Here is a 25,325-nt window from a genome sequence, read left to right on the forward strand (position 1 = left end):
ATATATATATATATGTATATGTATATGTGTGTGTGCATGTTTAGTCCTTTAATAAAAGAAAAAATTGCTAGTGGAGTGACATTAGTTGTAGACAGATATGCTTATTCTGGTGTTGCATTTACTTCTGCAAAGGTAGGAAAGAATTTTCTTTAAGAATATTTAATGTTTGTAAAACCTAAATCATAATTTTTTTTTCATAGTTCAAACTTTACTAACACATCTGGTTATAACTTTAGGGTTATGATATGCTTTGGTGCAAAAATTGTGATATAGGTCTTCCTCGACCTGATGCAGTATACTATATGAACATTGATGTTGAAGATGCATCGGTTAGAGGAGACTATGGTTGTGAGAGGTATGAGGTTTCTGATTTTCAGAAAAAAGTACAAGAGTGCTTTCAAAGTTTAAAAGAGCCATCATGGAATGTAAGTAGAAATTTATTTTTTACTTGAATATTTCTTTTTTTTTATTTTATTTTATTTTATTCTGAATCACTCCTAACTAAACTGCAAGCAACCACTATTAAGTTGGGAGTTACTAGAAAAAAAAGAATAGAGTTATAGAGCAAGGAAGCGGTTGACTTAAAAAGTTAAATGTTGTATGAGTCAGTAAAATATGAAGATGGGAGAGGGTTCCCAAGGGTTAAAGTGTGGGGAAAAAAACTAGACAAATAAAAGTTTTTAAAGCATGCAGGGATAGATACAGTAAAAGAATGAAACTTTGATGAATGATGAGTCAAGCGAGAATGAGTTTTACTTGATGGAACTAGAGAAGATAGCTCCTTTGAGCAGCAACCATGATAGTATTTGTAGAAAAGAAAAAGAGATACAACTTTGCGATAATGGGAAAGAGGCTCAAGCTTAGCAGACAGACCGGGTCCAACTATGTTTACAATGAGTTTTTGGACTTTATCTAAAAGAGAAAGATCATCATTAGAAGAACTAGCCCAAATATGACAATAGTATTCCATACAGGGACGAATAAGAGATTTGTAGAGGTAGAGAATGAAATCAGGAGAATGAAAATGGCAAGCATGACAAAGAGAAGTAACCTTAGCAGATGATAATTTAGCAATTGATTGTATATATGGTTTTTCGTGAAAGGTCAGTAGTAAATGATAATCCGAGAAGACGTAAAGAGAGGGTAGCCATTCATTAATATAGGAGCGTCGACAGTACTGTGTTGTTTCCAGTAAATAACTGAGTTTGTTGGAGGTAAAATTCACAGGCCACTGTGAGCCCCAATCTGTTACAGAAGTGAAGTCAGATTCAAGATCGGCGCCTATTCTATGCGATTAAAAAGAGAAGACTTTTTGTCAAGACAGGATTATAAAGTTGAGTCATCAGCAAAACAAGCTACTTTAAACGTAAGGTTGTCAGGAAGACCATTAATGTAGATAAGAAACAAAATAGGACCAAGGATAGAACCTTGAGGTATCCCATAAGTTACTGGAAATAAAGAAGAGTGTTGGCCTTCAAAGATGACTGGTTAGAAAGAAACAATTTGATAATCTCAAAAACTCTCCTAGATAGACCATTTGAAAGAAGCTTATGGAGAAGACCAGAGAGTCAAACTTTATCAAAAGCCTTAGATATATCAAGTACAATAGCCCTAGTCTCTCCGCCTCTATCTAATGTATGATATCTTTCAGTCATAGCAGTTAGAAAGTCAGTCAAAGAGCGAGAGGATCGAAAACAGTACTGATTGTCTGACAGCTATTTATTTAACTCATGATGGGATGTGAGAAATTAGTTTATCAAAGACTCTAAGACCTTGCTAATAACAGAAGGAAGACTGATTTGACAATAGTTGGAGGGGTCAGAATGTTCACCAGTGTTTTTGAAAATTAGAACAACAGACCCCATTTTCAAGCAAGCAGGAAAGCAAGACAAGAAAAGAGTTGAGCACTTATTTAATAGTTTAGAATAAATTAAAGAGAGTTTTGGAAAACAATTTTGTAAGACTGTGACAGGAATGTTGTCTGGACCACAACCCATAGAAGAGTTTAATCAAGATATGACTTTAGCAATGAAAGCTGGAGTGATTTGAATGTCTAGCAATGGGTTATCTTGTTCAATTGGAATGGAAGAATGAATAGCCATAAGATTTGAGAGTTGAATTAGAAGAAAAGTTCTTTGCAAATAGTTCAGCCTTGTCCTTGGGAGAGGTAATAAGTTCAGTCCCATGAATAAGAGATGGAATGTTAGAACTTTCTTTGTTAACAACGCTGTTGAAGATATTCCAAAAGTTTCTAGAGCCTAACTTCTGAGATAAGATACGAGATAATGGAATAATGGAGCTTAGCGTCTGACAGCACCTTTTTACATCCATTTCTTGCAATAATAAATACCTGTTTGTTCTCAAGAGAGTTGTTCTTTTGAAAAAGATAAAAAAATGATTATGATTAGATATCGCAGCAGCACAAGAAGGTGAAAACCATGGAATACAATGTGGCTTGACTTGAAACCGATGAGAAGAAATAAAAGCATCCATTTTTGTCTGAATCCAGGAAGTTATGTAGGAGGCGCATTTATCAGCTGAGAGGAAAAAAAATCAGCCCAAGGACCGTCACAAATAAAATTACAAAAAGTGTCCCAGTAAGCTTTAGGGTAGTAGTAAGTAGTGCGATGATAGGGTGAAAGATTTAAAGAGATCATGAATGAGTATGGTCAGAACCACCTAAGGGACAAAAAGGAGAAATTGAACACAAGCTAGGATCAGAGACCAGACATAAGTCAAGGTGTGAAGGTAAGTGGTTAGTTTTGTCAGGAAAACAAGTCACTAAGTTAACTATTTGAGTAAGAGATTGAGAAATGCATAAGTTATAGGCTTTAGTGCCAGCAGGGTTAGTGGCGTCATTCCGTGTGATGAGCATTAAAATCACCATTAACAACAATATTGTCAGAGGGGTAAAGAGAGAGAGCATGGTCAATTTGATCAGAAATTATATCTAAAAGAGTGCAGTCTTGGGAAGAAAGAGAACAATAAAGAACAAAGAGAAAGGTTATAAAGTGAAAAGGTGCTAGGCAGAAACACATAAAGGAATGGTCAAAGGATTCAAACCTGATTTCACGACAAATAGGTAAGTTGATGCGTATGTATACCCCTAAGCCAAGCATGTGACTATTGGAGTCTTTGCGAATCAAAGGAAAGTCAACACTGAGATCAGAAGAAGGAATAGCAGAATTTAAATTAGTCTCGCTAAGAGCAAGCAAGTCTAGTGATTTTTGTGAGAGGTAAGATTCAACTTATGGAAGGTTGCTTCACAACCTTCTTGGTTTTTTTATTTAATATTTTGATTTACTGTTGGCTTAGTTTAAGTTTAAAGTGAACTTGACTCATTCATAGATAGAGTATAGCCTCCCAAGCAATGAGCTATGCAATCTTCTCAGTCTTGTTAATAAACCATAGGTCGTAACATAGGGCTCCTTATATGGCCTTGACAATGTGTACCTAAAGCATTAACAGGTACACCATTCATGCACAACATGGCACTGTTAAAACTCTGATATTTTGCAGCTGTTGATGAAATCAGCTTCTCTGAGAGCTACCACAGTGTTTGGGAAGCCTTACTACCTGCTGGCCTCAGAACCATTAAACTTAGTTTTGTACCCTCATTAGGAGATAACAGGAAGAGTTGCATAGCCACTATCAGGAGGCACAAGCAAAAACGTATGAGAAAAGTCAAGAAGATCCATCATTTATCATCCTAGGCAGGAAACAATGTAACATAGGTTCACATCTATGCCAGCCTAATAGATGATTAAAATATGGTAGTGTTGTAGTGGTAAAGCGCTCGCCTCATAAGCGGGAAGTTCCGAGTTCGATCCCTACCACCTCTGGTAGTACCATGCTCAACTTGTTTCTCTGTACATCGGCCTTATTCGTCAATGTTCGTGTTTTGGAGTTATAGAGTTAAGTGAGGGTTGTAACCGCAACAAAAGTAGCCTCATTGACTGTAGTGGTCATCATTGCCTTGAGAAAGTGAATTGAAATAAAATTAAAAAGAAAAATAGATGGAAAAGGGGTTTAAGGCTGGTTAACAGAATTATTCTCCTTACTCCTAAAGTCTTTGCTTAGAAGGCCTCCTACAAAACACTAGTTGGATGCATCTGCCCAAGATGAGTATTTTTATCGAGACACTATCTCTAGCCTTTACTCAACCAAGAGCCCCGTGGCAGGGGATTTTTAAGTCAAAGTTTGTTTCTCCCAGCCTTTGCTTAAAAAAGCACACTCTAAAAGGCAGCAGGGCATGGGGCAGGTAGTACTGGGTTACATAGTACCAGTAGCAGGGTGATCGTGATGATCCTGAACCTGACCTGACCTAGAGTAATTAAAAGGAGCTACTTCCTGCAAACAGCACCTTAAAACATCGGACATGGTGTTTTGGAAATGCTTTAGGAAAAATATTCCACCCAACAAAATACTAGAGATAAGGGTGAGCGTAGGTTTAATAGTTGGAGTGTCTAGTTATTTAATAAGCTCACACTGCATCAAAAGAGATTTAAACATTTAAATAAAACATTTAAACAGAACACATACATACATAAAGTACCTTACGAGTGAGTAAACACCACGCCAAAGGTTCAGACAGAACACAAACATAGGTATAAACATAAACAGACAGAATACAAACATACAGATAGTAACTTACTGGTGAGTCAACACCGTGCCAGAGGTTTAGACAGAACTAAAACATACATACAAAGTAGATTACAGGTGAGCTAAAACAGTAACTAAGATACCTCAAACTATACGAGACACACACACACAAAAAATTAAAACAAATTAAAAAAAAAATTAATATATATGAGTATATTACTCATATATATTATAGGCATGACCAATTTTAAATAGTACTGCTTGACAGGACTCCTTCCAGCCTTTGCTTAGAAAGCGAACACCACAAGGCAGCAGGGCATGGAACAGGTTGCACTGGGTTTACATGTTACCAGTAGCAGGGTGATCATGAAGACCATACACCTGATCTGACCATAATTTATGACCATATATTTTTAAAGTTGATTCAAATATTTTTCAAAGAGTCACTCACAATAATTCTGCTAGCAAAAAAGACAAAACATTGAGTTCATTGTTTTTGCTTTTTTCATATAATTATTTCCTTTTTTGTGTTTTTATATTATGTTTTTTTTTTTCTAAAGTTTTTAAAGTATTTTTTTAGTTATTGAAATAAAAGTTATTGAAAGTTAATCATCTTAACTTTATATAAATAATAAATATATACAATATATAAGAAATAATAATAAGTTATAATAAATAAGTATTGAAATTCTAAATCTTTTGATTTTAAATTTACATATTCATTTAGTTTATTTTTAGATGTTTAATTTTAGGTGCTTTCAGCTTTTTTTATTACTTTTATATAAGGTCATAGATGCCGGAGAATCGATTGACAACATACATAAGATCTTGTGCGAAAGTGTTTTAAAAACTTTAGCTGAATGTGAAAACACTCTACTTTCTGAAGACCTGTTTCTGTAATAATTTGATGATCTGAGGATAACTGAAGTTTGCAGTGTTATTGTTTGGCTGAAGGTACTAAATTAGTGAATGAAGTGCATGCAACTTTCAAAAATTTTTTGCTGATCCTTTAAATAAACATTTAAAATACAGATTGCCATGTTAAAACCAATATTTACATATTATTTATTTTCGAAACATAAGTTTTGCTAAAACACAATATTTATTAGTGTATTTAGTATTATTTAAAAACTATTTAAAATAAATTCAAGCATATGGTTTTGACCTGTTTAGTTAATTGTTTGGTATTTAAATTTTGTTAAATGTTATTTTTAAAATAAATTTTTCAGAGAGATGAAATGTGTTATTTTTATGTTGCCACCTTTGCTTTTATTCAACTGTTTTTTTGTTTGTTTATTTTTTTACTATTTGAAAATTTTTTTGTTCTTTTTTATTATAAAGTTTCTGTATAATTATTTGTTAATGTTTGTAAATTTTTTAAAGATGAAGTTTATAAAAAAAGCATGATTCTGCAGAAATGGATAGTGAGGCGGTCTCCTTTTAGCATACATTACTTCAGAAATTTTTATCATAGATCATTTTATGGAAATAGTATATTTTGCCGAACAACAGAAAAAAATAGTTGTAAACTCTCATCTAGGTTACATTATCCTGTTACACTTCATCTTGCTCAATTTCACAGAACTAGTATTAACCAAAATGAAAACAATGAAAAAGTCAGGCATTCAATTACCATTATCAACCCTTTTAAATATATCTCTCTTAAAATAAAAATCTTTTTGATGCGTTCATTCTTTGATGAAAACTTCAATGAAAAAGAGTTTTTGGCCGGAGCAAAACAGGTAATGAGTTTAATAATAAATTTTTTTATTTGCTAAGTTGCTAAGTTTATTTTCAATAATATATTTATAGTCACACTACGTTTTGAAATTAGTTCAGACTTTTTTTTCAATTGGACTTCTGGTTCACATCGGTAAATTTTTTTGAGCTGTTTTTAAAATTAAAATTAGGTTTTTGCTTATTAGCTTTAAAATTTTGTTATTCTAAAATACTCTACAGTTCTCTGGTTAAAAAAAAAAAAAGCTAAACAAATATTGTGTGAACTTTTTGTTCTAGATGTTTTTTGTTTTTTTTAAGGTTGGAAATGGCTGACATATTTTCACTTTATTTTTTTTTTTAATAAATTTTTGTTTTACTATTATACTATTTTTGCTATTTACTATTTAATTACTCTTAATACTCTTTTTTTGCATATGTTAAAAAAAAAATTTTCTACAACTTTTAAAACTTTTTTGGTGTTCAAGATTAAAGAATTACTTCCACTTCTAACATCAGTAGACACATGTAAGATTCTATAAAAATTATTTAGAGTTGATAAAATAGAGTTAGTAGAGATTGTATAAAAATTATTTAGAGAATATATTCAGTGTGTTATGATATGTATTATTTAATATATGTTAATATATGTTACCAAAAAGAGATGTAGTGTCTGGAATTAAAAATTCTGAGTAGCTGTTAACTGTTATTATAATTTCCACTTTTTAGGCAATATTTTTCGTAAGCGAGCATATAGCAGAAGGAAGATTTTCAGAAATGAATGAGCTTTGTACAAAAGAGGTTAACCTGAAAACATTTTAAATGTTGAAAGAAATTTACAAATATTATTTATTTATTAATAAGGTCACTTACAACTTAACAGGATATTAAATAATAAGCTCCTTACAACTTAACAGAATATTTGATAATAAGCTCACTTACAAATTAACAGGATATTTAATTATAAGCTCACTTACAACAGAGTATTTAATAATAAGCTCACTTACAACAGGGCATCACAGATGCAAAAGCAATGTATGAGAAGTTTGAAAACAAAAGCGATCAGATACTAGTGAAAGAATCAGAACTACTTAACTTATCATTTAGTGATCTTGACTTTGAGTACGAATCTAATGGTAATTAAACTTTAAACATTTTTATTTACACTTTATTGTCATTTTATAAATTTTAAAACAATGGTTGTTTTTTAGGTCAAAAATTTGTTTATGCTCACGTAGTATACTATTGTCTGACTGCAGATAAAATAACAAAATCATTTGGCAATATTGGTGTAGAAATAGCACCACTCAGGATTTTCACTTACTCGTAAGCATCTTCATTTTAGTAATATTGTAAAATATGTTTTGTTATGTATACATATTAAATATGTAATAAACGATATTAAAAATATATTTGTAACTATTTAAGTTAATTGGTTACTAAGTTAAAAAAAAACTAATATGAATGCACTTTTGCACACATTTAAATCTAGTATGGCTTGCGTTCAATCACGTTTTAACATAGTTTAAAAAATCTTCCATGCTTCTTAAAACCTACATTGCATTTCAGATTTTCAAATGATATTTTAAAATTGATATAGATAAATCTGTTGTTGTAATTTGCAACAAAATAAATGCTAGTTAAGTAATAACACATTTAATAAATAGATTATATAAATATATATATATATATATATATATATATATATATATATATATATATATATATATATATATATATATATATATATATATATATATATACACACAGTGGCGGAAAAAAGTTATGTGTCCAGTTAATTTTTAATAGAATTTCTTGCTTGATAAAATAGAAACACCAAACAACCGCTCTATATTTGTACAGTGTTTACCTTTTTCATAAACTACAGTAAATAGTTAGTTAAGAAATGGAAGAATTATTAATACTTAGTATGTCCACCTATAGTGAAACGCAGCTGTTCAATTTTTCGAGGGATAGACTCAATAAGATCTTGAAGGTGTTGTGGAGTGATGTTATTCCAACCGTTTTGCAGCAAGTTCCAAAGTTCATCCTGATTGAGTGGTTTTTTACCCCCTGATTGCCCTTAACAGGATTTCCCATAGATGTTCAATGGGATTCATATCTGGGCTCTAGGGTGGTCATTCTATTTGCTTGACACCCTTATTGAGTAAGAAATAGCGCACTCGCTAAGCTTTATTGCAAGATGCATTATCATGTTGGAAGATAAAGGATCCTCTTCTGGCATAAAGCTCTCTGGCTGAAGGTAGCATGTAATTTTTTAACACTTAAAGGTATTGGTCTTGATTCATGTTGCCTCTGCAATGGTACAAATGACCAGCCCCATGCCAGGATATGCAGACCTTAACCATTAGAGATTCACCACCATGTTTTACAGTGGGAGCTATGTAATCAGGATAAAACCTCTCACCCTTTCTTCTTCTCGCAATTACCCTCTTTACTCCACAAAAGACCTGGAATGAACCTTTGTCACTCCACAGCACTTTTTTCCAATCTTCTAAAGTTAAGCTTTGATGAGCAGTTGCAAGTTCAAGCCTTCGGTGACAATGTAAGGCTGTAAGAAGTCGCTTCACAGCTACATGAGCTGGAAGTCCCACTTTTTGTAGCCTATTGCGAACAGTTCTATCTGTAATATTGATATCATGATGATCAGACATCAAAGCCTGTATTTTCACAGCAGTACAGTGGTGGTTCTCCAAACTGAGGCTCACAATGGTCCGATCCTTTCAATATATTGTCTTCTTTGGTCGTCCACTTCTAGGTCTATCTTTTGCTTCCCCTTTTTTCCTGTACTTCATTATTCTTGTCACTGTGTTCTTCGAAATCTCTGCTGCAACTTTGCTGTAACTTTTGTGACTCAGAAGCTTTAGCTACAATCATTATTCGCTCCTGACAAGACAGTTTCTTATATCCAGGCATACATGTATAATTAGCTGATGAATTTATTAGTTTTTAGTAAGTAGATTTATAATAAAATAAAAGAATAGTTCAAGACAGTATTAAAACAGTACATAAATATAAATAACAAAGTAAAATCATTGATTATTAATCATAACACAACTAAATATCAAATGATAATTATTGTGCAACATATGGAAAACAACATTATGGTCAGTACAAATACTACACAATATCAATCAATGTATCTTAATACTAAGAATGCCAAACTGTACAAAAGTAACTAATGTGCGCAGACTAATCATTCAAAATAATAAAATTAAAAAAATGCATTACTACTATTTTACTGAATGAACTCTAAAACTAATATGGATGTTATTCTAGCCTGTCATGCAAGTATTAAACAATGTGATATTTGTGATTCAAAATATGACTATTGATCTATTATTCATAAGCTGATCAAAATAACTTCACAATATTTTCAAAATAATTTCACAATAACTTCTTTACTATGCATCATGTATAGAAATATTTAATTAAAAAATCATTCTAAGTACATATAAATAACAAATTCTGTAAAAATAACTAAATTTGTGGTCGGACACATGACTTTTTTCTGCCACTGTATATATATATATATATATATATTTATATATATATATATATATATTTATATATATATATATATATTTATATATATATATATATATTTATATATATATATATATATTTATATATATATATATATATATATATATATATATATATATATATATATATATATATATATATATATATATATATATATATACACATACAACCCTCAGAATTAGGAAAAATGAGGTCGGCAATAATTTACAGACCTCAATCTTTTTGAGGTCGGCAATAAATATTTAAAACATAGAAAGAAGGTGGGATTTTTTTTGCCAACCTCAAACACTTTCAGGTTGACACTTAGGTCGGCATTTGGCAATGCCGACCCTATTTCCGAGGGTTGTATATATATATATATATATAAATGTATATTTATACAGCATGCGAAATTAAAGGCATATGCCAAGATTTTTACCAAGGGCTTTGTAGTATTTTGATAAATTAACTTTGCAAAATAGTGTTGAGGCAATTTATCAAAATAAGCCCACCTGCAAATTGCAAGTTATCCTGATTTGCAGATGGGAACCTCATTTTTCTTTTTAATCTTTAAAAAGAAGAGTGATAAAAAAAGTTATTAAATAGCTTTTATATAGGACGGTGATATTATAATAAAAAAACTATAAAAGAAATCATTTTTAAAACCAAATATGACATTATGTTATAAAAACCATTTTTCATTCAATTATATATATATATATATATATATATATATATATATATATATATATATATATATATATATATATATATATATATATATATATATATATATATATTTATATATACACTTAAACCTCTTTTTATGCTGTCCTTTTTTATGCGATACTTTATTTGTGTGTTTTGTTTTATGCGATTTTTTTTGTGCGATCTCATATAATTTAATTTTTGAACGCGCAATAATTTCAATCTCAACAATTAAAATGTGTAATATGTATGTACATATGTCATTATATAGTTACGGTTATGAACATGCAACCACAAATTGCGTTACAACGTTAACTTTTAAATATTTTTAAAAATTTTACGAGTTGAATTGAATTTTTGTGTAGCAATGCAAAGAGTTTTTTTATGGGATCCGTATCTAACCACATAAAAAAAATGGTTAATATTGTTTCGAAAACTATTTTTTATAAGAACTCCTGAAGTTTTATGTGATTTTTATATTTTTATAAATTTTATGTGATTTTAATATTGTTTCGAAAACTATTTTTTATAGGTACTCCTGAAGTTTTATGTGATTTTTTTTAATGCGTTTTCTTTTATGCGGTCCCTATCTACCGCACAAAAAGAGGTTTGAGTGTATATATATATATATATATATATATATATATATATATATATATATATAAATATATATATATATACATATAAATAAATATATATATCTGTGTGTGTGTATATGCCTTTAGCGTTAACATCTTGTATAAGGGTGTTATACATGATGTCATGGTAATGTTATGCATGATGTCATGGTAATGTTATGTTAATAGGAAAACATAAAATAAATTAAATTCTCTTCATGCAAATAATAATTTATTTTAAATTTCTCTGGATTATGGTTACCAGCATCATCAGCTCATAAAATTATACAAAGTTTTTGAATATTTGAAATAGTTTAAAATTAACTGACATTAGCAATGGAGTGGTTGCTTTTTTTTTACGCAAAAATATAAAAAGTCCAAAGAGCTCCAAAATTTGGTTTTAACAAACTGCCTATTATCTAAATTAGTTCTGCTATTTAAAGAGGAACATTGTTTCCTCTGTAGTTCGAGAGCTTCATGCACTTTAAAATCAAATTTTTAAGTTTTCATTTTAATTGTTTTAACGTTCTCCCACTTAATTTCTTCCAAGCAAAACTAACTCTATTGTAGACTGGTGTAGTTTCCCTCTTGTTAGCTCTTCAAAAAGTTCTTCAAAACAAGTTTAAAAATAACCACAATAATAAAATCTGTACAATGCATACAAAGAATGCTGTTTAAAAATTATGGGATATTGATATCCCACATAACCAATATGATCTTCTTAATCTTGATCAACATTTTGTACCTTTGTTGAATTATATATCTTATATGGATGTTATTGTAACAACAGAGACCTCAACTTTAAAATTAGAATGTAACAACAAGATTGAAAATGCGCAGAATTTGAGAAAAAACGTTTTAAAAGAACTTAAAATGGGTAAAACAAGTTTTACAAAAGAACAACAAAAAAAAGTTTTTATGAAAATTAAGGAAAACAAACTTATCAATATATATCCATTTGATAAAGGTAATGGTTTTGTAAGAATAGAACACGATAAAGCTTAAAAATAATTTGCAAACAAATTGGTCCTACGAGATTTCTTAGTGAAAATCCTACTTCTAGTTATGATATTAAAATTAAAACCTACTTCTCGCAACTTAATAAAAAACTGTGATTTTCAAAAACATAGTATATATCTAAGTGATCCTATCCCGCCTTGTATGTATGGTCTAATTAAAGCTCACAAACCTGAAAAATCCTATTTTATGAGAGTAGTTGTATCAACTATTGACACTCCTAATTATGGAATATCAAACTACTTGGTAAAGAAAATACAACCTGTCTTAAACAAAAATAAAGTACGTCTGAAAATTTCTTTTGATTTTATTAGTAAAGCAAATTCAATGCTTTACTAATAGAATCAAAAGAACCTCATTCATCACAAGGTTCAAGTTTCATTTGATGTAATAAACTTGTACCCGTCAAATCCACTAAAGGAAACCACTTTTTTTTTGAAAATTCTTTTTTTTTTTTTTTTTGTTATTCACCTCCTCAAGGCCGAGAAGACCACTACAGATGAGGAGGCTACTTAATAGTGGTTATAACCCTCTCTCAACTCTTTAACTCCGAAACACAAACCTTGACAAACAAGGCCGCTGCACGGAGAAACAAGTTGAGCGCGGTACTACCAGGGACGTGGTGGGGATCGAACTCAGAACCTCCCGCTTATGAAGTGAGCGCTTTACCACTACACCACTACCACATCTTTTAGACTAATTAAATAAAAATGATTCCTTCAAATATTCCACCAAGTTTACTATATCAGAAATAAGACAACTGGTGTAACAGCAAAAATTGAGTTTACACTGTTTACAGTGTTGCAACCCTCAGAATTAGGGTCAGCATTCAGCAATGCCGACCTAACTGCTGACCTAAAAGTATTTAAGGTCGGCAATTTTTTGCCAACCTCGTTTCGATGTTTTATGGTAAGGCTTTTGTATCAAAATTTTTTTGCCAACCTGATGCTGACTTATAAAAGATTGAGGTTGGCAAATTATTGCTGACCTTAATTTTCCTAATTTCAAGGGTTGCTGTTGTTATTTCTTGTGGAATAATTAGATCCATGAATTAGAAAATTCTGGTCCTATAGGTCTTTCATTAATGGTTGTACTAACAGAATCTTTTCTACAATACCATGAAAAAATGCCATGAAAAAATGCCAAAAATCCTATCTAAAGTATGTTGGCAATAGTGTTGCTAGATTTTTGAACACTTAAGAAGCAGGACAATTCCTAATTATCTTGAACATGATAACTTACACGTTTTGCTAACTAAATTGGAAAAAATTGATCCAAAAAATTAAATCAGATTCAGTTAACCTCTCTACTGTATCATTATCATGGATCTCTAAAATTTAGGAAAATATTTTGGAAAGTTGGCTAATTTATGAAGTTGCTAACATCAAAAAACAAAACTAAATTGCCACAAAATAGTTAACCCGGAACTTATTTAATTGAATGCAAATGCTCAGAGAGATATGTAGGCAAAACAAAACTTCAAATTAGGACTCAAACTCAATCTAAAAAGTTTAAACAAGAGAAAGCATGACCAATAACCACCCATAAAAAGTTTTACTCTGATAGAGTTAAGTGGAGTAATATTAAATATACAATATAGTAATATTAAATATAAATATTAAATATACAATTAAAATGGAAACAAAAACATTTGATCGTGAAGTGTGTTAGTAAGTGACCGGGATTGATATTTGACCGGGGCCGGGGTTGGGTTTGATAAAAAATAGCTGGGGCCGAGTTTGTGACTAAACTTTCATAAACATTTATATATCCTAAAGTATAGGTTTTTAATTCAAAATTCATCTTATATTTTCTATGTATATATGCATATATAAACATCATTATGATCAACATGATCATTTTAATCATCATTATTATCATCATCACCATGATGATGATCATCATCATGATCATCATTATCACGATCATTAACAGCATAAAAGAGGAAGGCTAAAGCCTGATAGTGATGATGATGATCATCATGATGATGATCATCATCATTATCATCATCATCACCAGGCTTTAGCCTTTCTCTTTTATGCTGTTTTTCTAATATAAACAGTCTAGAGCATTTTTTTTCTTAATTAAAGCTTATTCATACACTTTGTAAGGCATTTTTTTCAAGTTTTCTTACTTCTACCACTACTATTTTCTACTGAAGCTGCTACCTCTCTACATGCTGATACCTAAATTACTTTAATCTTTTCTAACAAACGTTGTTTGATACAAAGTTTTTTTCTAATCTGTCTAAGATTATGCCTCCTTTTCTTGCTCTTGCTTTGTCTTGCTAGAGTCAAACCACACATCCATCTGATCATCTTCTCTTTGGGCAAATACTATACCATATAAGTACTAAAGTTTATATAACAATGAAAGGATATTGTATGCCAGCAACTTAATAAATAGCAAACATATATGCTTATATCCATAATATGTTGTTGTTTTTTTTTTTCAGATTATTCACCTCTCCAAGGCCCGAGGGGGGCCACTACAGGCGAGGAGGCTATTCATTTTGTTTTTTTTGTTTTTTTGTTTTTTATGTATGGATAAAGTGCATATTGGAAGCTTTTATTCCTTCTGGAATAAAAGTTTGGAAACTTTTGTTATTTCTCTTCAATTTTAAGTCAAGGCTCATTCTACTCCACATTTTTTACCATCTTGAGCAGTTGCTTTATTAAACATTAATCTTTTTTTTTATCTTTTTTACAAGAACATCTTTCTTAAGAACAAATGTCCTTATATTATTGCAAAAAGCCAATGTAAAAAAGTCCTGTCTGATGTTAAGCTCTGTTAATCTCATTTTACTATATCTTGTATTTTATCTCAGGCATTAGGTTCTAGAGACTTTTGGTTAGTTTTCAATAATGTCATTAACTAAAGTAAGTCTAACATTTAATCTCAAATTTATGGCTCTGATCTTTTTTCTTCTCCCCAGAATAAAGTTATTTGCAAAGAAATCTTACTTTAATTTGACTCTTGAATATAATGGCCTTACTCCTCCTGACAGTTAAGCAGATTAACCCATTGTTAAACATTGAAATTACTCTGGCTTTCAATGCTAAAGTCAATTCTCAATTAAACACTTCTACAATTTGTGCTCCAAAATAGATTTCCATTATAGTCTTAAAAAAGAGTTTTCCAGAATTTCCTTCAATTTTTGCTAAACTTTTAAGAAGTGCTAAAAAGTGGTTCCAATTTTTCAAAACTCTAAGAAACACTTAGACCTCTCCAACTATCCTACGATTAGTCTTCACTCTGTTATTAGTTTCTTTATATAAAGGTTTTGAGGTTATTAAATTATTTCTTTCTAACTGCAGTAGTAACGTTATTTTTTGAAGGCCTACCCTTTTTATTTCAAGTAACTTAAAGGGTACCACAAAGTTCTATCTTTGCTCCTGTATTGTTTCTTATCTACAATAAGGATCTTCATGAAAGTGGCTCTATTTGGTGACAACTCAACTTTATACTCTTGTCTTGACAAATAATCTTCACTTTTTGGTTGCTTAGAACAAGCAGCCAATTTTAAATCTGATCTCTCTTCTGTAACAGCCTAAGGCTTGCAGTGGCTTATGGATTTAAATTCTGAACTTAAAATCCACAATTTTATTAGACGCTAAAACTTATTTGTTTACTGCAAAAAAATATTGCAATATTGTTGGCATTTATTGACGAATAGCAACCCTCTTATTTACAGACAAAGTCTAAAAGCACATTGTAAATGTAATTAGACCTGCTTTATCTGCTGAGCTTGAGCCACTCTCCCATTGTTGCATTTCTTTCTTTTTTCTACAAATACAATCATGGCCAATGCTCAAATGAGCTATCATCTCTATAACGATAAACAAAAAGTCATTCTTGCTTCCCTTTTTATTTAACAAGTTGCATCCTTTTACTGCCCCATCATGCTAAAAAAAACTTTTATTTATTCAGTTTTTTTCCTTGAACATCAAAAAAGCCTTATATCTCTTTTCATGTTTTCCTTTTTTATACAACTTACAACGTGTGGAGCTCTCAAAATACATAGGCACCAATGTTCCTTTTTAAATGATGGAATTAATTTAGATAATAACAGTTTGTTAAAGCCAAATTTTGGACTCCGTTTTTTACATTTTTGCATAAAAAAGAAAGAAGCCACTCAATTGCTGACATCACTTAGTTTTAAACTGTTTTTAACATTCAAAATTTTTTTTGAATGTTACAGTTAAAAACCCCCAAAACCCTTGAACATTTAATGAGTTCCTAATTTATCAAAAAAAAAGTTGGCTTATGTTGGGTCTCAAATAAAGTAAAATCATATGAAAATTTCAAGAGTGGTAATTATATTATAAAAAAACTTATTTAAAAATAATTTTTTTCAAAAAAGTTGGTAACTGCACTTTTGTTTTTAGTTGATAAACTTTATTTTTTTATGTTTTAAATGTAACATACTTATTTTTATCATATAGAACACATTAAGGGGGTGACAGCATATATTTTTCAAAAATGTTATTTTTTGGAACACCTTTATATATATATATATATATATATATATATATATATATATATATATATATATATATATATATATATATATATATATATATATATATATATATATATTTATATATATATATATATATATATACATATATATATATATATATATATATATATATATATATATATATATATATATATATATATATATATATATATATATATATATATATATATATATATATATATATGTATATGTATATATATATATATGCATGTAATATATGTATATGTAGAAACCAGTAGTATGGTTTTGGGTTTAGTATAAACTCATTAAAGGTCAACTAATTTCAAGAAATTTTGAATCCTTGGTTGATAAATTTAGAACTTTAGGTCCTGGGATCACATACAATAAAATTTTAAATCATCTTAAAAGTTATTTATAGAAATAGAAAATTCAATACACTGTTCCAAAAGTACCACATGCATTAATTTGTATTTTTGTTTACCATGTCACATTTACAAAAACACTCTTCCTGCTTAGCGCTTATAATTCATAAATTACCAGCATAAAGAACTTAATGTGACTTTAGTGGGCCTTCCAACCTTTTACTTTTCTATCATTGTAAACATAGACTTTCTTTATATGATAATTTCATAGCTCCATTTGAAATAAGTATAACTAGTACAGAGTAATTTCAAAAAACTATAAAATAAACAACAAGACAATATATTTTTTTCAAACATGGGAAATTTTTAGTAAAAAACTTTATATTTATTTGAATAAATATAAAGTTATTATAGGCAGCGGCTTAATATTATGACATTTAATCCAGAAACATGGATAAACAAAAAAAAGTGATATAGTTTTCTCATGTAGACATTTTTACTTTTGCATTTTAAAACCAGTTAGACTAATTTTAATTTAACAAAACATAAGATCTTGTTGTAAGGTATTAATATATATTCACTCGACAAAGCTAATCATGATAAAATAATGGCACAAAAGTATCCACAGGGATGCAAAGTTTAGGCAAAAATAAGTTAAATAACTAGATGCGAAGTTCAATAAACTATTATATAATAAAATGCAGTGTTCAATATTCTACAATAATGCGGTATTAAAATATTATACAATAAAATGCAATGTTCAATATTCTACAATAATGCGGTATTAAAATATTATATAGTAAAATGCAGTGTTCTACAATAATGCGGTATTAAAATAATATATATAATTTCTATAAGGATATTTTAAGGATTTCTATTCAGCTATAAAAACCACTTCACAAAAAGAAATATGGATGACAAAGAACTGTTGTCTTTGATTTATCTTAAAGAATCACTCTAAGCCTGTAATGTCGCCTCAAAATGGAAAACTGCAGCCTTGGTCCATAAATTTTGAGAAACAAGTAGTTCTGTCAAAAAATTAGGCCTTTCTTTTTTGAAATCTTTCAAGTTTGTTTTGAACCAATATTGACAAGCGCAACTCAAAACAGTTGTTTTTATACATAAATAGTAGGCACCCTATAATAAATCAGATCAATGTTCAACTGAGCTATGACAAAGTCACAATAGTCAACTCACTTTATAATCAATTTTAAACACTTTTCAGCAAAGAGCAATCTTGTGACAATTATCTCCTCTTTGATTGTTAAACCTTTAACAGCAATACATTTCAGAATAGTTTAAATTGACTCAACAAATTACAGACTAAATTGACTCAACAAATTACAGACTAAATTGCCAATTCCTTTGCAATCTTTAACTAAGTCTTCGATCGCAGCTAAATTCTATTAGTATTTTTCTGAAATGTATCCATCAATTATTAAACTTTTCTCATGTTCAACTCATGTTCAAACAAAATTTGATTTGTTTCCTGAATATTTTCAGCATAATTTTTTGTCAATAAGTCCTTTCAGTTTTTTAAAAACTCTTCTATTTTTTACTACTAAACCGTGTATTATTGGTAGAGTCATTGGTAGCAGTGCTATCAACAAGAAGCCTGTACAGAGTGTTAGCCTGTATACTTGTATAGCTTACAGTAGTAAGAGGTAATTTATAAAATTATTTAAAATATAAAGTTCTTACTTACACAAGTAAAACTAGTTTTATTAGTTAGTTTTTACAAAACCAAGTAAGTATAAAAAAGTATAAAATAAGTAAAAAAACAGAAATTGAAAAAGTACACAAGTAATAAAATTTGTTCTACAGATAAAATAAGTTCCAGTAGATTTTCAATCTTTAAGGATTTGATCACTTTTTTTTATTAAGATATGAATAGATGTTAAGGTTCAATTCATTTTATTTTTTTTTTCAGCATTTCTTGCTGCGGCGAGTTTATTATACTGTACTTTACTCTTGATATGGCTTCTTATTTTTCATAATCAATCCTTATCAAAATGTGATTGGTAGATTGTTTTTTAGGAGATGTTTTTTAAGAGATGTTTTTATTGCATGTGTTAGGCGTATGCAAGAGTTGTTTCTACTTTGACAAAAGTAGATACAACTTCTAAATCTTAGAATTTTAGCTAAGTTGTATTTTTTTTTTAGAGGATTGTTAATTGGTTGCCATTCACCTTTATTTTATAAAAAAGTGCTTCCGATCAAATTTTTAACTAGTATAAGAAGTTCTTTAACTTTCCTAATAATAAACTTTAGTTATAAGAGGTAAACTTGGGTTTTCTGTTCCCCATATTGCTTTTACATAGTTCCTAAACTCCTTTGCGTTTACAGAAAGTTAGGGATGTTTTTTGCTACTGATTTGTGACAAATTTGTATAAAATTTTAAATACGGCAACGTCTGAATTTAATCGACTATGTTTTCCATAACTGAAATTTTCAAGATCAATTTCGAAATAATTTTTTTTTTGGTTAAAAAAAATTGTTATGGAATAACAATTAGTTTAATTAGTTTGTACGTTAAAATTCGATCATTTTAACTTTTGAACAAAAAGAACCGTAAGTCCATCGAATTTATAAGCAACTTTAACTGGTAAAAACAGTTTTAACTTGTTTTATTTAACCAAAAATGATAAAAAATATAGCAGAAACAAAGATAAAACTGAAGGATAAAAATGTGTATCGCCATTTGAGTTGCATATACCTCGGAAACAATGCTGAAAAATATTTGGGAAGAATAATTATTTGAAATTCTTTAATAAGGCTTTGCTAAAAGCTTACCTAGAATTATCAGTTTACTTAATAAATTTCCTTTTTACAATCATTTTTTTAAAATGCCTTTATGCGATCGACCCAATGTCTCAAGGTCGCGAAATTACAGAGATAATGGTAAAAAAACTCCCAACTTTCTTGCCCACTGTAGATATAAATAAAGGAGTATTTGATTAAGAGGTTATGCAGCTTCAGTTAGATTGCGCTTTCACCCGTTTTTACTAGCGCTTCCACCCGTATTTACTGATGGAAAGCCCGTACGTCTTGACTATTGGTGGGCAGAAGTTTTTAAGTGTAAAAAATATTTAGAGCTTAATAAAATTATCAAGTATATTCAGTAGTCCTCACGTTGAGCGATCATTCAGCATGATGAACACCATAGTTTACAAAATAGACAAAGCGTCTTGATACTTCAACGTACTATAACGCACTAGACTATAGCTTAAGTTAAGTATCAATTATTAGCAAACTAGACGACAGCGCTAGGGTATTTTAAGAGACGAGATATATTGTATGACTCAGTTCAGAAAAACATCTGTGCTCATTTTCAAACTGCAAGTAAACGCTATATTAAAAAATTGGAATTGCAACGGAAAGCAGAAAAGTTGAAGAACATTTTTTTAATAAAAGCTCGGAACTTTTAAAAAAAATCGCCTTGCATTAACAAAATAGTTAAAAAAATCTGTTACTGATAATGCGAAAAAAGTGCAGGAAAAACCTTAGGTTTTGTAATACAGGTTGTTTACGGTAAAACCGAGATGGTTTATTTTATTTTAGAGAAACATAATTATTCAGTAGTTTTTATTTTTCAGTTATTTATCTCTTTACCAACTTGTTAGAATTTACCCAAATACCTTCGTCAATTTGTTGACCGCAAATTTTTTTTGTTTTGTTTGGGGGGGGGGGGGTTCTTCGGAATTTTTATAAAGTTACAAACTCATCTATGATTGTTACTAATATAAAATATTAAAATTAACATAAATATAATATATATATTTAAATTGACATAAATATATTAGTCTGAAAGTGCTTTGATCCTTTATTAATAAATAACACGGGTGAGTTATCTGTCTGATAGTACTTAGATCCTTTATTAATAGCTCACATGTTCAATACTTTTTTTCACTTTTCATTTGTGTAATAGCTTTAACTTTTGGTATTTCGGTAAATTAATAATTTATCCATATTATACTCTGATAATAATATATATCAGAGTATAATATCTAGTAAAATATAAAAGTTCTTTTGTGCAGTTTTATTTATACTATTTTATGTAATTTATTTCAATTTCACTCAGAATTTATGTAAGGTTACATAGATATTTTATTTGTTGAAATTGATGTAAAGTTAAACAAATAATTTATGTAATGAAATTATTGTAATGTTAAATAGATAATTTATGTATTGTTTAAAATTTTGAAATATAAATTTGCTAAATGTTCACATACGAGCAGTAAATACTTAAGGGAAGAATGAAATAAATAACGATAAAGGATGCTTACTATCTTTATACGGTCAGGTATCTTGCATTTTGGAAGAAAAAAAAAATTTCTAAGCAAATTTATTTATTGCCGTCAATAGTCGCACATATTATAGTTAGAAATTAAACTTGTAAAATATTGTTTATAATATAAAATTATAAATCCCTTTTAAACGATTTTCTATTCAATTAAATTCAGGGCCGCCGAGAGCCGTCACCTAGGACAGCCGAGAGCCGTCACCTAGGACAGCAACCCTGATTGGCGCCCTTATTTATCAAAGTTTCCTTATATTAAAGATGAAGGACTCAGCGGCCCTGATTAAATTAATAGATTCTACCTTAATTTAATTCATTAGGTTCAAAATAGTTTTAATAAATTCTTTATAAAACGTTTTTTGAAACTAAAAGTTTTTATAAATTTTTTCATAATTCTTCTAAATTATTTCTCAAGCAACAATTGTAGCCATCTAAATTAGCCTATTTTGTAAAAAAGATTTTTTTTTCTTCCTTGCAATTATTAGACAACTTAGACATTTGTAAAACGAAGATTTTTTTTAAAATAAAATTTTAACTTTTATTTGGCTCGTTAAAAATTGACTAATTGATTAAATTTGTTCGTTGCAGTCAAAGTCTTTATCTTAAGTTTTTGATAATATTTTTAGTTTCCGGCGAGAATACACTCCTGGCATCAGCGGAGATTGGCTAGTTGATCAATTGGATCTCAATATACAATCACTTCCGTCCTTTTAAAGTTTACGGATGTTATGAGTTTAAAAGGTTTTGTGATACTGGTTTAGTCCGTTAATGTCCGACTTTTTACGGCTTTTTTACGGTTATATACGAAGTAACTAGCGTACTAAGTTTTCTTTTTGTGTTTTTTTCTGTTGTCTTAGCACGCAATAGTGATTTTATGTAGCGTTTTTTATTTTGTAAAAATACATTTTTGAAAACCGAAGTGCAGTACATTTTTGCATACAAGAATTCACATATATAAAATTTTAATTAAGGAGAGATGAGTTAGGAAGGGAGCCTATTTTCAGAAGTTTGCAATTCTCGCTGGCAATAAATTTTTTTGTTTTTTTAATTAGCATTTATTTGATTTAAAAAGGATAGGTAAAGGAAGAGAATGGTTTTAACCTGTATTGCATTTAAATTATTTTGTTTCACTAATAGTAGTTTTTTTGCAGCCTAAAAATTCAGTTTTAATTCTTATTAGGATTTTTCAAGTCAAGACTTTTAGACAGAATGCTTTACAAGTCTTCTATATAAAAGACTTTGTCTTAAGTACTTAAAAGCATGCTTTTCTTAACTTACTTTTAACAATATTATTCAGCTGACTTGCAATTTTTTATAAGATCATTTTTTGTATCTAAGAATACTGAAGATGCCATGTTTTTTGCAAGAGTCAAGATTTTTTACAGGTCGGTCTGTTTAAATGTAATTGAGTTTCCTAACACAATTGTCCCGCAGATAAAAACAACTTAAAAATTGCTTTTTCAAGTGTTACACACAGATAAGGTACAAAAGATCTTAGTTGGATTAGAGTACAGCGATTTGTAAGAGTAAATATGGTCTAAGAAAGTTAGGCGCAAGAACCTTTAAAGTGATGTCTGTTCAAATTTCTTCACTATGCAACTACACCTTTTCAGGGTGTAATTGAGAACATAAAGGTTGTGATTAAGAAATTGAAATATGTAATTGAGAAACACAACATATAGTTTAGATACCGTAATATGTAATTAAGAAGCGCAACATGTAATTAAGAAACAGCATGTAAATAAGAAAATGTAGGATGTAATTGAGGAACACAACATGTAAATAAGAAATCGTAATATGTAAATGAGAATTCATAATTTGTAATTGCGAATTCACAATGTAAGCTCATTGGAAATTACAAAAGGTTTTCTGAAACATGAATCTGAATAAGTTAATAATATTAAATTAAGCATTTGTATGCACCAGTAATAATAATGGAATTGAAAGATCGTTGTGTTATTTGTCAATACATTATGACCCGAAAGTCATAGTGTACTGTTAAATTGAATTTGTGTTATTCTGTGTCAGCATTTATTTCTCCAAATTGCTTACATCCGCTTTTGGAACAACCAGAACCAACGTGTCTAATTTGTCGGCATGAAATACATAAAAAAAACCAAGTTAAAAGAAAACCTTACGTTTTATCTTCACCAAATGACAGAAGAAGAGTTGTTGAATGTGTGGAACGAAATGACGATTGAGTGACTTTGGGGCAAAGTTTAGCAGTCAAATGTAAGTTAGCTTTCAATAGGGTTTGCAGCAGAAATTCAAATTTTATCGGAAGAGGTGATTTTAAACCAAAAAAATTGAGTGAGGATCAAAACAATAATATTATGACAGTTTATTAAAACAAAAGTATGAAGAAAGTTTAATATTAGCGTGAAAACAACAACAACCGGCAGGCAGAACTTACCTCAGAGGCAAATTGCTTTCATTGAAAAAAGTACTATCGGAACTTTTTACAAGAAACAGTAATAAAAACAAACAAGCAAAAGCTAAATATTTTAGAAACATTAACGCACAAACCACAAATGATCATCAGATAGTTTGGTTTATTGAAACAAGTTTTAACCTTTTTGTAGAAAAAAGCAAGGACGTGCCAAACAGAAGAGAAGAGTAATAATGAAAATGCCTGCTTCAAAAGCTGCAAACATCCATTTGATTGAAGTTATATCAGGAACAAATGTCGTCACGTTGGAAACTCGTAGAGGATTATTTAATGCAGAATCTTGTAACGAGTAGATGTTGCTTATGTTTCATTTGTGGGTTACATTCGGGAGTCTTTCACAGGATTTAGTCATCGTAGCTGACAATGCTCCATGTCACGCTCGTTTGAAAATGGTGTTAAAAATTCTTCAGCTCCGTTGTAACGTTTAAGACCCTTCAGTCCAATGTTAAACCCGATGAAAACAATCTGGTATAAAATTAAAAGTAACGTTAAAAATGCGATTCACATTCCATCTGTATTCGGTACTGGGGTTGTGGAACAATAAATACAGTATTTGGAAATAGTTGGTACTGCAACAAAAATTAAAATAGTAGGAGGTGATTGTGCACGTGCAGCTCAACTTACTACAAAGTATTACGCAACGATTTTAAATATGGAAGATGCCTAAGTTTAACTGTGTTTTAAATGAATATTATAATGATTTAGTAATGATTTCATTACAATGAGTTGCTTAACTGAATATTAAAATGATTTTTAATGACATTATTTAAATTCAATTTAAATCTTTATATTTTTTTGTAAGTAAACTATTTGTGTTTTATTTATTGTTCATTAAATTTCTCAAATGAACTTTTCACAAACAAACAAAAAAAAATGAAAAAGAAAGTTCTAACTAACCTTTATTCTACACCTTTTCAAGATGTTCAAGAGAACTTGAAAGTTGTAATTAAGAAAAGTAAGATGTAATTGAGAACTTGAAAGTTGTAATTAAGAAAAGTAAGATGTAATTGAGAACTTGAAAGTTGTAATTAAGAAAAGTAAGATGTAATTGAGAAGGTGAAAGTTGTAATTAAGAAACGTCAGATATTTTGTTTTTTTTTATCTTCGTTTCCAACAAGGCTACAAGCAACCACTATAAGAGTTGGAAGTTACTGGAAGAGAAAAGATGAAGTTTGTTGAGCAAGGTAACAATTGACAGACGACGTAAAGGATTACAAATTATATAAATCAGGAAAGCAAGATGAAGGAAGCGAATTCCAATGAACTGATGTTCGAGGAAAAAAACTAGATGAATAAGAGTTTTTGGAGCATTTAGGAACAGTCACAGAAAAAAGATGAGACTTAATTGAATGAAGAGTAACACGAGAATGAATTTTAGTAAATGGCACAAGAGACCCTAGCTCTTTAGAGCAGTGGGATGTCTTGCGGGACCAAATAGTCATATCAGTGCGCAACTCTTGGTGAAATATTTATACTCTTGCATTATTCTTACCAGAGGGCTTCC

The 25,325-nt window shown here is 29.7% G+C and overlaps 2 protein-coding genes across 2 annotated transcripts in view; both read left to right on the plus strand.

Annotated features, from left to right (window-relative positions):
• Positions 1–5,701, plus strand: part of LOC100215312 (uncharacterized) — a 15,521-nt gene extending 9,820 nt beyond the window's left edge. The window contains exons 3-5 of the mRNA XM_065799478.1: positions 45–132; positions 237–425; positions 5,389–5,701. Of these exons, the coding sequence (XP_065655550.1) occupies positions 45–132; positions 237–425; positions 5,389–5,502 (391 nt within the window). The 3' untranslated portion in view covers positions 5,503–5,701. The remainder of the gene's footprint in view (positions 1–44; positions 133–236; positions 426–5,388) is intronic.
• A 256-nt stretch (positions 5,702–5,957) lies between these two features.
• LOC100215312 (uncharacterized) lies at positions 5,958–22,291 on the plus strand. Its single transcript, XM_065799477.1, has 5 exons — positions 5,958–6,344; positions 7,048–7,119; positions 7,331–7,454; positions 7,530–7,644; positions 21,999–22,291. Exons 1-5 carry the CDS (start codon positions 6,006–6,008, stop codon positions 22,084–22,086), a joined length of 738 nt encoding a protein of 245 aa, XP_065655549.1. The 5' UTR covers positions 5,958–6,005; the 3' UTR covers positions 22,087–22,291.
• Positions 22,292–25,325: the final 3,034 nt, after the last annotated feature.

This window comes from Hydra vulgaris, chromosome 06, assembly GCF_038396675.1.
Source record: "Hydra vulgaris chromosome 06, alternate assembly HydraT2T_AEP".
In the NCBI taxonomy this organism is placed as follows: domain Eukaryota; kingdom Metazoa; phylum Cnidaria; class Hydrozoa; order Anthoathecata; family Hydridae; genus Hydra; species Hydra vulgaris.

Coding starts and splice junctions, on each gene's coding strand:
- LOC100215312 (XM_065799477.1), top strand. CDS start 6,006: ATGATTCTGCAGAAATGGATAGTGAGGCGGTCTCCTTTTAGCATACAT. Junction 7,120..7,330: donor ATGAGCTTTGTACAAAAGAG/GTTAACCTGAAA, acceptor CACTTACAACAG/GGCATCACAGATGCAAAAGC. Junction 7,455..7,529: donor CTTTGAGTACGAATCTAATG/GTAATTAAACTT, acceptor GTTGTTTTTTAG/GTCAAAAATTTGTTTATGCT.